Below are 13368 nucleotides of genomic sequence, written 5' to 3'. Positions count from 1 at the left end.
CCTCCTCCTCCTCCGGCGACCCGCAGCCCCCGCTGAGGCACCTGCGGCCCCGCCCCGCTGCCGCCGCCCCCGCCCTCATCCGCCTGGGGTTCTAGGCGGCGGGGCGCAGGGCGCCGGTGGCTCAGGAGGCCAAGCAGGACTCGGGCCAGTTCCCAGACGGCCCGCAGGCCGAGCTCGCCGCGGCCCAGGCGCCGGTACAGGTGCGGCTGCAGGACCTCGCGCACGTTCTGGAGGAACTGGCGGGTGATCAGCAGCGTGGCCAGCATCTGGGGGCAGGAAGGGGAAGGAGAGAGGCACGTGGGGGGCAAGCGGGGCGCCGGGATCGGGGGACTCACCCTCCCTGGGCGCCCCGCTGGAGCACCGTGCCCAGACACACGCCGAATCCAGTTCCTAACTCCGTTGCTTTGGACGCGCCTGGACGCGAGGCCCCCAGCGCTCAGCCACAAACTACAGCCTGGCAGGCGCAGCGCTCCTCGCCGACCTCCCGGGCAGGCCCAGCGCGTCTCCACCCCACCGCGGGCTCGGCCGGTACACCCGGCCGTGTGCGCTCCCAGCCGCCTACACCTGCTTGCTGGCCTCCCCGCCACCCCAGATTGCCTTCGCGCATGCGCCCTCAGCTCGGCGCACCAGGTCCCCAGCACAGCCACGCTGCCCACCCCGGCGAGGCCCCACGGGCTCGCCACCTGCCCGTACTTTGGCCCGGGCCGCGAGCAGGAGGCCCCGGAGGGAGAGGAGGAGCAGGCGGAACCGCAGGGCCGCGAGCGGGACCAGTACCGCCCGCAGCTGCCGCTCGAGGCTCTGGGACAGGGACAGGACGAGCAGGAGCTGTGAAGGGACCGACGGACAGATGGACGGACAGATGGGGGGACGACAGGCAGAGAGAGGACGCACAGACGACGGACAACGGACGCACAGACAGGAGAGAAGGATGGAGGAGGGGAGGGAGGGGCTGGAGAGCCCTTGGACCCCTTGTGCCAGGTCTGGCCCCTCGCTGGCCGCCATGGGAGCAGAGGGGACTGCCGCTGGGGCGGGGGTCTCACCTCTTTCAAGCGCTCCATGTCCTTGAGGTAGAAACCGATGTAGAAGAGGCTCAGGTACGAGTTGACAAACTGGAACTGCAGGAAGGAGGCAGGCGGTGGTCACCCTGCACCCCCACCCCACTCCTTGGAGCCTTCCTTGTGCCCCCATACAGACCCCACAGCTTCCCTGCTGTCCCCCTGCCCGATGATGGTGACTCACCAGGACAACTTTGATGATGAGGTGCTTCTCATAGGCGCTCTCCAGCCGGTAATTTTCTAGGGGCCGAGGGGAAGAGTGAGCGGGCAGCCGCCGTACCCCCAAGGGTGGCAAGGATCCCAAGGGGCAGTGGAGACCTTCCTCCCCGAGACCCCCTGGCAGGGCGTACCCATGTCATTGAGCCAGATGGCTAGCTTCTTGTAGCCCTCGGCACTCACACTGACAATCAGGGCCAGCATGACCTTAGGCAGGAATCTGGCGAGACGGGGCAACCCCTTCACGCTCAGCACCAGCTCCTGCGAGAGAAGGGGATTCTGTGCTCATCCCAGCTGCAGGGCTCAGCCCAAGGTGGAGCTGGGCACCAAGGACAGGGCGGGTGGGGGTACAGGGGTCACCTGCAGCTGGAAGCAGCCAAGCATGAGCAAGAAGACACAGACGAGGCACGCCAGGCACAGGGGGAGGCTCACAAGCAGCTGGAAGAGCAGCCGCTTCCAGGGCGGGTAGTAGAACTCCTCCGCCCGCGTGATGGGGCTGATGCGTCGCACGCCCTGATGGTGGGCAAGGGCCGGGCCCAGCATGAGATTAGAGGGGCCACCTCTGCCTCATGCACCCCTCCCTATCCTTGGAACTCAATTTCCCTCCATCATGTGGAGGTGACCCTCTCAGTCACCCACCTAGGGCACTGTTCCCAGTCCCTCAAATCCAACTTCCACCCCTCCCCCTGGGGAGCACACAGAGCCCACCTCGATTTGGCATAGGCTCTTTGATGGAAAAACCCTATTCACACCTCTCTGCCTTTGCTCCTGCAGTGCCCCCCACCATATTTACCTTTGCCCTGTCTCCAAGACCCTGGACTCAGCCCCCAACTAACCCTGAACTGGGGGCGTGGCTCCTCCACAGCTTCCCCAGGTGAATCCAGCGTCCCCCACTTGTATGCCAGCTCAGCCCCTCTCCGCTTCCATTCCTCTAGGAACAGCGTCGACCAGATCACATTGAAGAGGGCAAAGACCACGCAGGAAACATCCCGGCTTGTCTGTGAGTGGCAGAGAAGAGTTGAGTCATTGTTTGTGCCAGTCCAGAAAGGAGGGCGCCTCTGAATCCCCCAGACCTTGCCGGGTCCCTGCCCAGTACCTGATCAGCCTCTGTGAATGTATACAGGACAGACCCGAAGACAGCTGGGTATACCATAGCCGACGTGTAGAAGCCCAGCCAGGCGAAGTACATGGCAATTTTCACACCAAAGTAATCACAGATGTCATCTGCCAGGGGACAAGTGGGTCTCAGTCACCCCCTGCCTGTCTGCTGGGACTCCCCTCCCACCCCGCAGCCCAGGCAGCACCTAGAGGCTGGTTTTCACACACGGCCTGCACCCATGACTTCATGAGGCGGTTCAGAATACGCTGCTCATGGACAGGGAACACTTGCTGGATGATCCCACGTGCTGCCAGCTCGGGGACTGTGGAAGGAGGAGCACAGGTGATCCCTGCACCTCCACCTATGCCTAGCCTGACTAGCCCCCTTTTGTCTGAAACCCAGGTCAGTTTTTTGCCTGCTCTTAAACCTCTAGAGCTCTTTCCAGGGAAGAGTTCTAGATGGATAGAAGATCTGATTCTCCTTCAGACATTGTAGGTGTAGGGGCAGGCAGGGAGGATGCAAAGGAACCGGGAGAGTGAGGAACCACGTTTTTTGTTTTGTTTTGTTTTGTTTTGTTTTGTTTTGTTTTGTTTTGTTTTGAGACAGAGTTGCGCTCTATCACCGAGGCTGGAGTGCAGTGGCGCGATCTCCGCTCACTGTAACCTCTGCCTCCCGCATTCAAGCGATTCTCGTGCCTCAGCCTCACTGCAACCTCTGCCTCCCGCATTCAAGTGATTCTCGTGCCTCAGCCTCCCGAGTATCTGGGATTACAGGCACCCACTACCACGCCCGGCTAATTTTTATATTTTAGTAGAGATGGGGTTTCACCACGTTGGTCAGGCTGGTCTCAAATTCCTGACCTCAAGTGATCCACCCGCCTCGGCCTCTCAAAGTGCTAGGATTACAGGTGTGAGCCACCGCACCTGGCTTTTTTTTATTTTTATTTTTATTTTTTTTTTGAGACGGGGTCTCGCTGTGTCACCAGGCTGGAGTGCAGTGGTGCCATCTCGGCTCACTGCAACCTCCGCCTCCCAGGTTCAAGCGATTCTCCGGCCTCAGTCTCCCGAGTAGCTGGGGCTACAGGAGCGCGCCACCAACCTCAGCTAATTTTTGTATTTTTAATACAGACGGGGGTTTCACCATATTGGCCAGGATGGTCTGGATTTCCTGACCTCCTGATACGCCCGCCTCAGCCTCCCAACGTGCTGGGATTACAGGCATCAGCCACCGCACTCGGTCTTATCTTTTTCTTTATTTATGTATTTATTTGCTTATTTTGAGACAGGGTCTCGCTCTGTCACCCAGGCTGGACAGAGTGCAGTGGCGCTACCATGGCTCACTGCTAACTCGAACTCCTGGGCTCAAGTGATGCTACCGCCTCGACCTCCCAAAGTACTGGGAGCCACTGCGCCTGTTCCCATGTTTTAAATAAAGCTCAGTTTGTGAACCTGAACGTCTGAGGAATGGTAAAAAGTTGCTGTTGGAAGGTGAACTTGGGTGGCTAGTTTCCTGGAGGGGAGTCCAACGCCCAGAGTCACACCACTCTATAGGTGGAGTGCTGTCCATGGTCCCTGCCTCCACCTTATCCCAGACCCAGAAAGGGCCTCTCCTGGACCCCAGTCCCAGAAATAAGCCCCACACTTTGGCTAAAGCCACGCCCCCTCAGCTCCTTGGTTTCTCAACTCTTTGCCAACCCCTAACTGGTTGGACATAAGCCCCGCCCTCCTGCCATGATAAGCTGTCCTCTCAGAGCTCCACCCAACTCAGGAGATAAGCACCACCCTTTTGCTAAGGCCACGCCCCTTTAACTTATTGGGTACCTCACTCTTTGCCAACCCCTGACTGGTTGGACTAGGCCCCGCCCTCCTGCTCCGATAAGCTATCTTTGAAGAGCTCCACCCAACTCTCTGCCTGTGATTGGTGTTGGCCCCGCCCTGCTCACTGATTGGCTGGTCCTCCAGGAAGCGCACGTTGTGGAGCGCCTCTCCCTGCTTGGCACGCAAATTCTGCAGCCAGAAGCGGATGATGCTCTGGCGTTCCTGCGAGGAAGAGAGCGTGAGCTCAGGGAACTCATAGGCACAGGATGCATGCGGGGGCCCAGAGCCGGCCTCACCTGGGAAGTGAAGAAGCGCAGCTCGCTCTCCACATTCTCATAGATAAAGTCCTCCTCGCAGGAGAAGCCGCGGGTGCCCCCGCCAAACTCGGCCTTCACTGCCTTGCGCAGACCCAGCTCATCGGCCCCTCGGAGTAGGCTGTGAACAAGGCGGAGGAGGTGGGCTCACGGGGAGGCCCAGGCCCACCATCCTGGGGCTGAGGATGGTGCAGCTGGCAGCCTTTGGGACAAACGCAGGGCAGCTGGATAGCATGGTTGGCACTTGGTAGAGCGGGGAGCCGGGTGGCAGGCACAGCGAGAGGCCAGGGACAGGGGACTCGCCTCTCATACGTGGCGGTGACAAAGAAGGCGTAGGCACGCGTGTGGCGGTGGTGGCGGACTTGCACGATGAGCTCGGGGATGCCCACGCGGATGTGGTTCAGCAGCCATAGCAGCGTGTGGTCATCGGTCGTGTCTGCCAAGGGGCACAGGGACCGATGGCTCTTGCCACGAGGGGGCCCAAGGCCTCCTACATATTCCCGCTCTGGGAAGCCGAGCTCAGGAGAGCCGCATCTGGGCACTGGGCGGGCGGGCAGGCGTGGGTACCTGGGAAGGTCATCAGCACGTCGCAGTTCTCTGTAGGCACTGTCTTCATCCACGCCTTGTGGGACACCAGGTAGCGACCCGCTTGCAGGAGCCGCTTCCCGAAAAGCTTATCTGAGGGGCAGCGTAGCAGGCCCAGGTCAGGCCACTCTGGGTTCCGAACCCAGCCTCCAGTCTTGGCCCCTCCGGCCCCCACCAGGGCTCCTCACCACTCCGCCTGGCATTCAAGGCCCCAGGAGCTCTGGGCTTGGCTTATTTTCCTCCCTCCACGTCCTTGCACCAGCCAGGCCTTCCTCCAGAAATGCCCATCCCCCCAGATCCTCCCTTACAAATCTTACTCATTCTTGAGGCCCAGCTCCGCCTCCAAAACCACAATCGATGGAGCGCTCACTAGCAGCCCTGAGCGCTTCACCACATTGTGACAGCGCCGTCCTTGCAGCAGCCCCAGGAACTGGGTGCGGTTCTTACCCCCATTTCACAGGTGAGGAAATTGAGGCCCACAGCGTTTAAGTCACACGCCCAAGGTCACACAGTCGAGCTGGGATTTGAACCCAGGACTGTATAATTCTGTATTCTTCGCGGAGAGGCTCTCTCAAGCGCATCCCTGGCCCGCCGCGATCCCGCAGCCCGGGGGTGGCAGGGCTCAGCCCAAGCCTGGGGTTCTCGGAGGGGCGTGTCCTGGTCTCCGCGCTGAGACCCCAGCCCGAAGCACCGTCCCAGCCCCGCCCGCCGGGCCGCAACCGCAGTGCCGGGAGGAGCCGGCCCCTAGTCCAGACACCACGCCAGGTTACGTTTGACCCCGATCCTCCTCCCCGTGCAGTTGACGCGGGCTCCCCAGGCACCTGCAACCCAGTCTGGTCCAGCCGCCGCACACATACCCAGAACTCCGGACGCCGGGGCTGCAGGCTCGCCCTCCGGCGGGGGCCTCTTGCCACGCTCGCCCTCCAGGGACGTGCCCCCGGCGCCGGAGGCGGCCTCGGCCATGACGAGGACAGGTCAGGTCAGGGGCTACGGAAGGCCCGGGCGCCGGGGGGCCGCGGGCTCATGGGTCCGGTGCCGCTGCCGAGCGCGCGGGAGGAGGAGACAAAGGCCGCTCCCGCCCGCGCCGGCCGCCGTCTTCGCTCGCCCGAGCGCTGCTTCTCGTCCCCGCCCGAGCCGAACCTCGATTCTCCTTCCCGGCCCGGTGAACGTCACTCTCGGATTCTCAGCTGAGTTCGCCCGCCTAGCTCTTTGGTTCGCGTCTCCGCCCGTGTTGTTTTCTGGGTTTCCTTCTCGCCCGCCCACCTCGCTCTCTATTGCTGGTCCCCGCCCTCACTGATGGTGCATTCTCCAACTTGTCCCCACTTATGCTTTCTTCTGGTCCCCGCCTTGGAGCCTCAGTTTCTCCATTTGCAAACTCCAGACCCTGGAGACCCGGTTTGGAATGTGAGATGGGCGTAATTTGACTAAGGGAGGACGTGGGAGGGGCGGGCCTGGTTGGGGAAGATTCCTGGTGACAATAATTTCAACCACCCTAGTAGGGCTGTGATAGATAATTACAGCAAGACCTGCTTAGGAACTTTAGCACCATTTAGCTGCCTAGAATACTCCTCATGCACTCTTCGTCCGGTTAACACCGACTCCCTTCAGGATGTAACCTCGGAGAGGATCCCATAGAGTTGTCAAGTTTAGCGAATAAAAATACAGTCCGCCTAGTTAAATGTAAATTTCAGAGAAAAGAATAAATGTGCCGGGCGCGATGGCTCACGCCTGTACTCCCAGCACTTTGGGAGGCCGAGGCGGGTGGATCACGAGGTCAGGAGATCGAGACCATCCTGTCTAACACGGTGAAACCCCGTCTCTACTAAAATACAAAAAATTAGCCGGGCGTGGTGGCGGGTGCCTGTAGTCCCAGCTACTCGGGAGGCTGAGGCAGGAGAATGGCGTGAACCCGAGAGGCGGAGCCTGCAGTGAGTCGAGAACCCGCCACTGCACTCCAACCTGGGCGATAGAGTGAGACTCCGTCCCCCACCCCCCCAAAAAAAATGTTAGCCGGGCGGGGCACACCTGTAATCCCAGCTACTCGGGAGGCTGAGGCAGGAGAATCGCTTCAACCTGGGAGGCGGAGGTTGCAGTGAGTCGAGATCGTGCCACTATACTCCAGCCTGGGCGACAGAGCGAGACTGCGTCTCAAAAAAACCCAAAAAACAAAAACAAAAACAAAAAAACAAAGCCTGGGCAACATAGTGAGATCCCCGTGTCTGCCAAAAAAAAAAAAAAAAAAAAAAAAACAATCAAAAAATTAGCCGGTCGTGGTGGCTCGCGCCTGTCGTCCCAGCTATTCAGGAGGCTGAGGCAGGCGGATCCCTCGAGCCCAAAAGTTGGAGGTTGCAAGAGCAGCGATCGCGCCACTGCACTCCAGCCTGAGCGACAGAGTGAGACCCTGTCTCAAAAATAAAATAAAATAATAAAGTAAATAAAAATATTGAGCAGGGTGAGGTAAGGGGGTATTAGAACTCTATTCTGTCCGACAGATTTTTCTTAACACGCAAGTGCGCCGCCCGCCCGCTCTGATCCAGAACCAGAGAATCGGCCGTGCGAAGGCGCTCCCGGAGACCCCGCCCAGCCAGTGCCTGGAATTCCACCATCAGCGCTTTATTCTGAGGTTCACTGCTGTCCTGGGTTAACCTGAAAGCAATCTCCGATGCTGTCCTTTCTGGCTTTCGGGGAGGCAGAGACTGACCGGACACTTGTCTCTGCAGGTGCAGACCTGGGCCAGAGAGAGAGAGAGAGAGCCAAGGAAGTCCACAGTGGAGAGAGGGCTGTGCTGGGGGTTCCAGCAAGACTTCCCGGAGAAGGGGATCTTGGAGCTAGGCCTTGAGGATGAGTTTGTCAAATGAGGAAGGGCATCCGAAGCCAAGGGAACGGCAGGAGGGAACGCTAGGGAGAGGAGAGAATCTGGAGAGTTCCGGTAAAAGCAAGTAGGACTCTTTCCAGAAGTTTGAGCAAGATTTTCCCTGGGCCAGGGCGTGGGTTCTTCAGTACTAATCCCTCCCGGTCACTGAGATGCTCTGCGTTTCCAGTCTGAACCTGAACGTAAAGAGGGGTAGTCCCTCCTTTCTTGAACTGAAAAACTGAGCGCACATAGGTCCTTGCCACGCCTAAGGCTGCGGAGTGATCAGACGGAAAATGCGGGACTCAAAACCTCCCCTCGCTGTAATTTGCACTGCCCTGTGCCAAGCTCGCTCTGTCCTTTCTTCCATTCCTTATTCCTATTGTCAGTCTCGCTGCGCTAGGACCCTAAAAATTCGGTCTCATGTTGCCAGGGGAACAACATTTCGCTACACCCACCTCCATAGAGCCCCCGCCTCCCTCTCTACCTTGCACCAGCCAATGGAAGCGAAGATCTTCAGACGGTGGGCGGGACGTATCCTAAGGTACCCAATGATGGTCGAGAATAGTTGAGCACTTTACTAGCTACGTCACGGAGTGGACGGGGCCTCCTGCCCAGACTTGAAGCCACACAGGCAGGTCTGGCAGGGAGGTCTCAGGTTGTAAATCCATGTGGCGGGGGCTTTGGACCCTGGCGGCCCAAGCGGCACGTGGGCCTCGCAGGTGGGGCTACAGGGGAAGGGGTGTGACAGCGTGGGGTGCTACTTGGACCTCAGACCCACTCCCAGGGTTTTAGTGGCCCAATTCCCTGCGGCAGAGCAATCATTCGCGTTCTTCCGTGCCTAAATCGTCCATTCCCCTTGCCGCAGAGCCCACATCTGGGTCTCCTTCTGGCCTCACAGTCCCTAATCCGGTCACCCTTCGGCCTTCAGAACATCCAATTTATGCATCCCCCAGCCGGAGATCCCCCGCACCTGGGGCATCTTGCGATCATCAAGCCCTTGGTTTACTTGACACTGAGACTGAGCCTCCCAGATGCGCTGATTCATCTCCCCTCCGGTTCTAGACTGTGCACGCGCCGGAGCAGCGGCGCACCAGCCCCCGGCTCCGGCGCCACCATCTTCGCGCTAAGCTCTGGCCAAGGCCGCTGCGGCATCGCGGTGATCCGGACCAGCGGCCCCTCCAGCGGCCACGCCCTCCGGATTCTCACGGCAGCCCGAGACCTGCCCCCTGCTCGCCACGCCAGCCTGCGCCTCCTCAGCGACCCCCGCTCCGGGGAGCCTCTGGACCGCGCACTGGTGCTCTGGTTCCCAGGTGAGGATCCCCAGATTCCGAGCCTCCTGTAGGTCCCATGAGTCAGTTTCCCCCTTCTAAGAGTTTGCACTGGCTGTGCTGTCCTTCTGACTGTCAGCTCTCTGCCACATTAGGTCCCCGGAGTTTCACCGGTGAGGACTGCGTGGAGTTTCACGTGCACGGAGGCCCGGCAGTGGTGAGCGGCGTCCTGCAGGCCTTGGGTGAGTTGCAGCCTTGGGTGAGATGCTTGGTCCTCCCGATGGGCCTGGGTGGGGACCAGGGGGCGTCAGACTGGGACCTTCCTGCAGGCAGCGTGCCAGGGCTTCGACCTGCGGAGGCAGGCGAGTTCACCAGGCGGGCTTTTGCCAATGGGAAGCTGAACCTGACCGAAGTGGAGGGGCTGGCGGACCTTATCCACGCAGAAACCGAGGCGCAGCGGCGGCAGGCCCTCAGGCAGCTGGACGGGGAGCTGGGCCACCTCTGCTGTGGCTGGGCCGAGACCCTCACCAAAGCAAGTTCCCCATTTGTCCATTCTCTCTCTCAGAGACCCCATCTGTGCAACCCTTGCATGAGACCCCCATCAATCCCTCATCCATTCCCTGCGTGAAATCTTCCGGCCTATGAGCCGCCAATCTGGCCCCTGAAGTCGGGCTGGATAAATTGGGTGTGGGAAGGTGGGTTTCTGGGTGCACACACCACCTCTGCTCTCCCTGTCCCGCCAGGCTTTGGCCCACGTGGAGGCCTATATCGATTTTGGCGAGGATGACAACCTGGAGGAGGGGGTCCTGGAGCAAGGTGGGTCTACCTAGTGGTGGAGGAGGAAGACACTTCTATCAGCCCTCAAAGGCTCCCCTCACTGTCTCTCTTTGCCTGCCTTCTCTCACCCACAGCGGACGTCGAAGTACGGGCACTGGAGGTGGCCCTGGGTGCACATCTACAAGATGCCAGGCGCGGGCAGAGACTCCGCTCAGGGGCGCACGTAGTGGTCACTGGACCCCCCAATGCCGGCAAGAGCAGCCTAGTGAACCTGCTCAGTGAGTGGGAGGGGGAGGGGGCGGGGCCTAGTGCCAGGGGCGGGGTCAGGAGCTGGGTAATTGAATTGTTCTGGTCTAAAGCGCCCTCCAGACACCGGGTAGAACCTGGGGGAGGAGCTCCCTTGTCTCCACCCTCTCCTCTTCTTTTGACCCTCCCCCAGGTCGGAAACCTGTGTCCATCGTGTCCCCGGAGCCAGGGACCACCCGTGACGTCCTGGAGACCCCCGTCGACCTGGCCGGATTTCCTGTGCTGCTGAGCGACACGGCTGGGTTGCGGGAGGGCGTGGGGCCGGTGGAGCAGGAGGGCGTTCGGCGCGCCCGGGATAGGTGGGCGGACAGGGTGGTGATGGGAGGGGAACGCGGGGCCCTTTCTCTGCCTTTTTTCTCCCTGTTGCATTTATTTTTCATTCTTCCTGAATCCCAGAGAACCTGCTATGCCCTTTCAAGCAGGGATCTCAGTGATTTGGTTCTTTTTTTTTTTCTTTTTTTCCGAGACCGAGTCTTGCTCTGTTGCCCAGGCTGGAGTGCAGTGGCGCGATCTCAGCTTACTGCAAGCTCTGTCTTCTGGGTTCAAGCAATTCTCCAGCCTCCCAAGTAGCTGGGATTACAGGTGGGAGTGACCACGCCCAGCTATTTTTTTGTATTTTTAGTAGAGATGGGGTTTCACTATGTTGGCCAAGTTGGTCTCTAAGTCCTGAGCCTCGGCCTCCCAAAGTGTTGGGATTACAGGCGTAAGCCACCGCACCTGGCCTGTGTTCTGTTTTTTTTTTTTTGTTTTTTGTTTTTTTTTTTTTGAGACGGAGTTTCGCTCTTGTTGCCCAGGCTGGAGTGTGCAGTGGTACGATCTCGGCTCACTGCAACCTCCGCCTCCTGGATTCAAGCGATTCTTCTGCCTCGGCCTCCCGAGTAGCTGGGATTAGAGGCGCCCACCACAATGCCAGGTTAATTTTTTGTATATTTAGTAGAGATGGGGTTTCACCATGTTGGCCAGGCTGGTCTCGAACTCCTGACATCAGGTGACCCACCTGCCTTGGCCTCCCAAAGTGCTGGGATTACAGGCGTTAGCCACTGTGCCGGGCCAGTAATTTGGTTCTGATTAAATCCTGCCCCCGGCCCTCCGGACATATTTCTCATCCCTAAGCGCTCCGCCCAGCCCTCACGGTCTGCCTCTATCCCGCCCTGGCGCTCCGCTCTGCCCCTCGTGGTCCACCCTATCCCCTGTGCTCTGCCCACCCCCTACATTCTGCCCCGCCCCTCGTGCTCTACCTCGTCCCCTGTCGTGTGTCTGGCCCTTCTTGCACTGCCCCGCCACTCATGGTCGCCCCACTCCAGTGCTATACCCGGCCCCTTTTTCTCAGCCCCAACCCCTGAGCTGTGCCCTGCCCCTCTTGCTCTGCTCTTCCCTCTGCACTGTGTTCCGCCTCTCTTGCTCTGCCCCGCCCCCTGTGCTGTGCCCCGCCCCTGTGCTGTGCCCCGCCCCTCTTGCTCTGCTCCACCCTCCGCTGTGCCCCGCCCGTCCTGCCCTGCCCCACCCCCTGCAGTGTACCCAGCCCCTCCTGCTCTGCCCTGCCCCCTGCCCTGTGTCCAGCTTTTCTTGCTCTGCCCCGCCCCCTGTACTGTGCCCTGCCCCACTTGCTCTGCCTGGCCCCCTGCACTGTGTCCCACCCCTCTTGCTCTGCCTTTACCCCCTGTGCTGTGCCCCACCCCTCCTGCACAGTGCCCCGCTCCTCTTGCCCTGCCCTGCCCCGCCCCCTGCACCGTGTCCCGCTCCTCTTGCTCTGCCCTGCCCCTTGCACTGTGCCCCGCCCCTCTTGCTCTGTCCCACCCTCTGTGCTCGGCTTGGACCCCCAACACTCTGCCAGTCCCCTGGTACTCTACTTCTACCCTCCCCACCTCAAGCTTTCCAGCTCCCTCAGTGCTCTGCCTGGCCCTTCTCACTGTCCCTCTACTCAGAGCCTTCTTCAATTGCTCCACTGGTCTCCCGCTTAGTTGACCTTGCTCCCCCAGGCTGGAGCAGGCGGACCTCATTCTGGCCATGCTGGACGCCTCTGACCTGGCCTCTCCCTCCAGTTGCAACTTCCTGGCCACCGTCGTAGCCTCTGTGGGAGCCCAGAGCCCCAGTGACAGCAGCCAGCGCCTCCTCCTGGTGCTGAACAAGTCGGACCTGCTGTCCCGGAAGGGCCCAGGTCCGCGTCCTGACCTGCCCCCACACCTGTTGCTGTCCTGTCTGACTGGAGAGGGTCTGGACGGCCTCCTGGAGGCGCTGAGGAAGGAGCTAGCTGCAGTGTGAGCCCCCCTCCCACTCCCAGCCTCCCCTGATCCGCAGTTCAAGTGTGGGCTGGCCCACTGGCTTTGGGCGCGTGCCTGTCCCTCAACTTCAATTTCTGTACCTACGAAATAGGTACAACCATTTCCCCTTCAAGGGATGGTTGTAAAAGGTTAGGAGGGACCATGTCTCTTGTCTCTTCCAGGTGTGGGGACCCGTCCACCGGTTCCCCGCTCCTGACCCGTGCAAGGCACCAGCACCACCTCCAGGGTTGCCTGGATGCCCTCGGTCACTACAAGCAGTCAAAAGACCTGGCCCTGGCGGCAGAGGCGCTGCGGGTGGCCCGGGGTCACCTGACCCAGCTCACAGGTGGAGGGGGTACCGAGGAGATCCTGGACATCATCTTCCGGGACTTCTGCGTGGGCAAGTGACGGGATCCAGGGAAGTCGCACCCAAGTTGCATGGAGCCCCAGGAGCCCCCGGGGATCTGGAAAGAGTTTAGGCCAATCGGGAATCTCTTTCACCTGGGAAAGAACTTGATTCTCAGTGAAGCAACACAGCTGAGAGGCAGTGAGCTCCCTACAGGGACTCCCTGGAGATTCAGGCCCTGGAATGGGGCTGAATGGAGGTCCCATTGGACCCTGGATGCTGGGGCATCCGTGTTGGGATGGAGACAGGAGGATATCCGGATATTTGTTTCATGGTTTTTAATTTATTTTGCAAATACCAAAGGAATGTAAAAAAAACTCAGGTGCCGAAGTGTTTTCCTCCCTCCCTCCCTTCCTGGCGTGCAATGGTGCATCTCACTGCAACCTCCACCTCCCAGACTCAATCGATTC

General features: G+C 60.1%; 2 protein-coding genes across 5 annotated transcripts in view; one reads left to right on the top strand and one right to left on the bottom strand.

Annotated features, from left to right (window-relative positions):
• Nucleotides 1-6251, bottom strand: part of ANO8 (anoctamin 8) — a 12207-nt gene extending 5956 nt beyond the window's left edge. The window contains 14 exon segments of the mRNA XM_017879522.1: nucleotides 2-50; nucleotides 52-266; nucleotides 1041-1115; nucleotides 1240-1295; nucleotides 1406-1532; nucleotides 1632-1784; nucleotides 2108-2269; nucleotides 2368-2495; nucleotides 2576-2692; nucleotides 4313-4409; nucleotides 4484-4622; nucleotides 4805-4937; nucleotides 5069-5179; nucleotides 5944-6251. Of these exon segments, the coding sequence (XP_017735011.1) occupies nucleotides 2-50; nucleotides 52-266; nucleotides 1041-1115; nucleotides 1240-1295; nucleotides 1406-1532; nucleotides 1632-1784; nucleotides 2108-2269; nucleotides 2368-2495; nucleotides 2576-2692; nucleotides 4313-4409; nucleotides 4484-4622; nucleotides 4805-4937; nucleotides 5069-5179; nucleotides 5944-6049 (1668 nt within the window). The 5' untranslated portion in view covers nucleotides 6050-6251.
• Nucleotides 6252-6298: 47 nt separating this feature from the next.
• GTPBP3 (GTP binding protein 3, mitochondrial) lies at nucleotides 6299-13368 on the top strand. Of its 4 annotated transcripts, XM_017879520.1 has the most exons (10): nucleotides 7707-7806; nucleotides 8371-8481; nucleotides 9003-9250; nucleotides 9364-9450; nucleotides 9538-9740; nucleotides 9952-10024; nucleotides 10120-10263; nucleotides 10425-10590; nucleotides 12271-12549; nucleotides 12735-13368. In XM_017879520.1, exons 2-10 carry the CDS (start codon nucleotides 8438-8440, stop codon nucleotides 12958-12960), a joined length of 1470 nt encoding a protein of 489 aa, XP_017735009.1. In that variant the 5' UTR covers nucleotides 7707-7806; nucleotides 8371-8437; the 3' UTR covers nucleotides 12961-13368. The 4 variants fall into 4 exon arrangements, with proteins under 4 accessions (XP_017735010.1, XP_017735007.1, XP_017735009.1 ...); XM_017879521.1 differs by lacking the exons at nucleotides 7707-7806; nucleotides 8371-8481 and adding an exon at nucleotides 6299-6501; XM_017879518.1 differs by having other exon boundaries at nucleotides 7678-8481.

This window comes from Rhinopithecus bieti, unplaced genomic scaffold (assembly GCF_001698545.2).
Source record: "Rhinopithecus bieti isolate Rb0 unplaced genomic scaffold, ASM169854v2 scaffold_9899, whole genome shotgun sequence".
NCBI classification, from domain to species: Eukaryota; Metazoa; Chordata; class Mammalia; order Primates; family Cercopithecidae; genus Rhinopithecus; species Rhinopithecus bieti.
Note: the sequence above shows the minus strand (reverse complement) of the source record. Positions and strands in the feature narration are given on the sequence as shown.

Excerpts from the sequence above, each read along its gene's own strand:
- GTPBP3 (XM_017879518.1), top strand. The coding sequence starts at position 8,234 with ATGCGGGACTCAAAACCTCCCCTCGCTGTAATTTGCACTGCCCTGTGC. Across the intron at positions 9,451-9,537 it reads CGGCGTCCTGCAGGCCTTGG|GCAGCGTGCCAGGGCTTCGA; the intron begins GTGAGTTGCAGC and ends ACCTTCCTGCAG. Across the intron at positions 10,591-12,270 it reads GTTCGGCGCGCCCGGGATAG|GCTGGAGCAGGCGGACCTCA; the intron begins GTGGGCGGACAG and ends TTGCTCCCCCAG.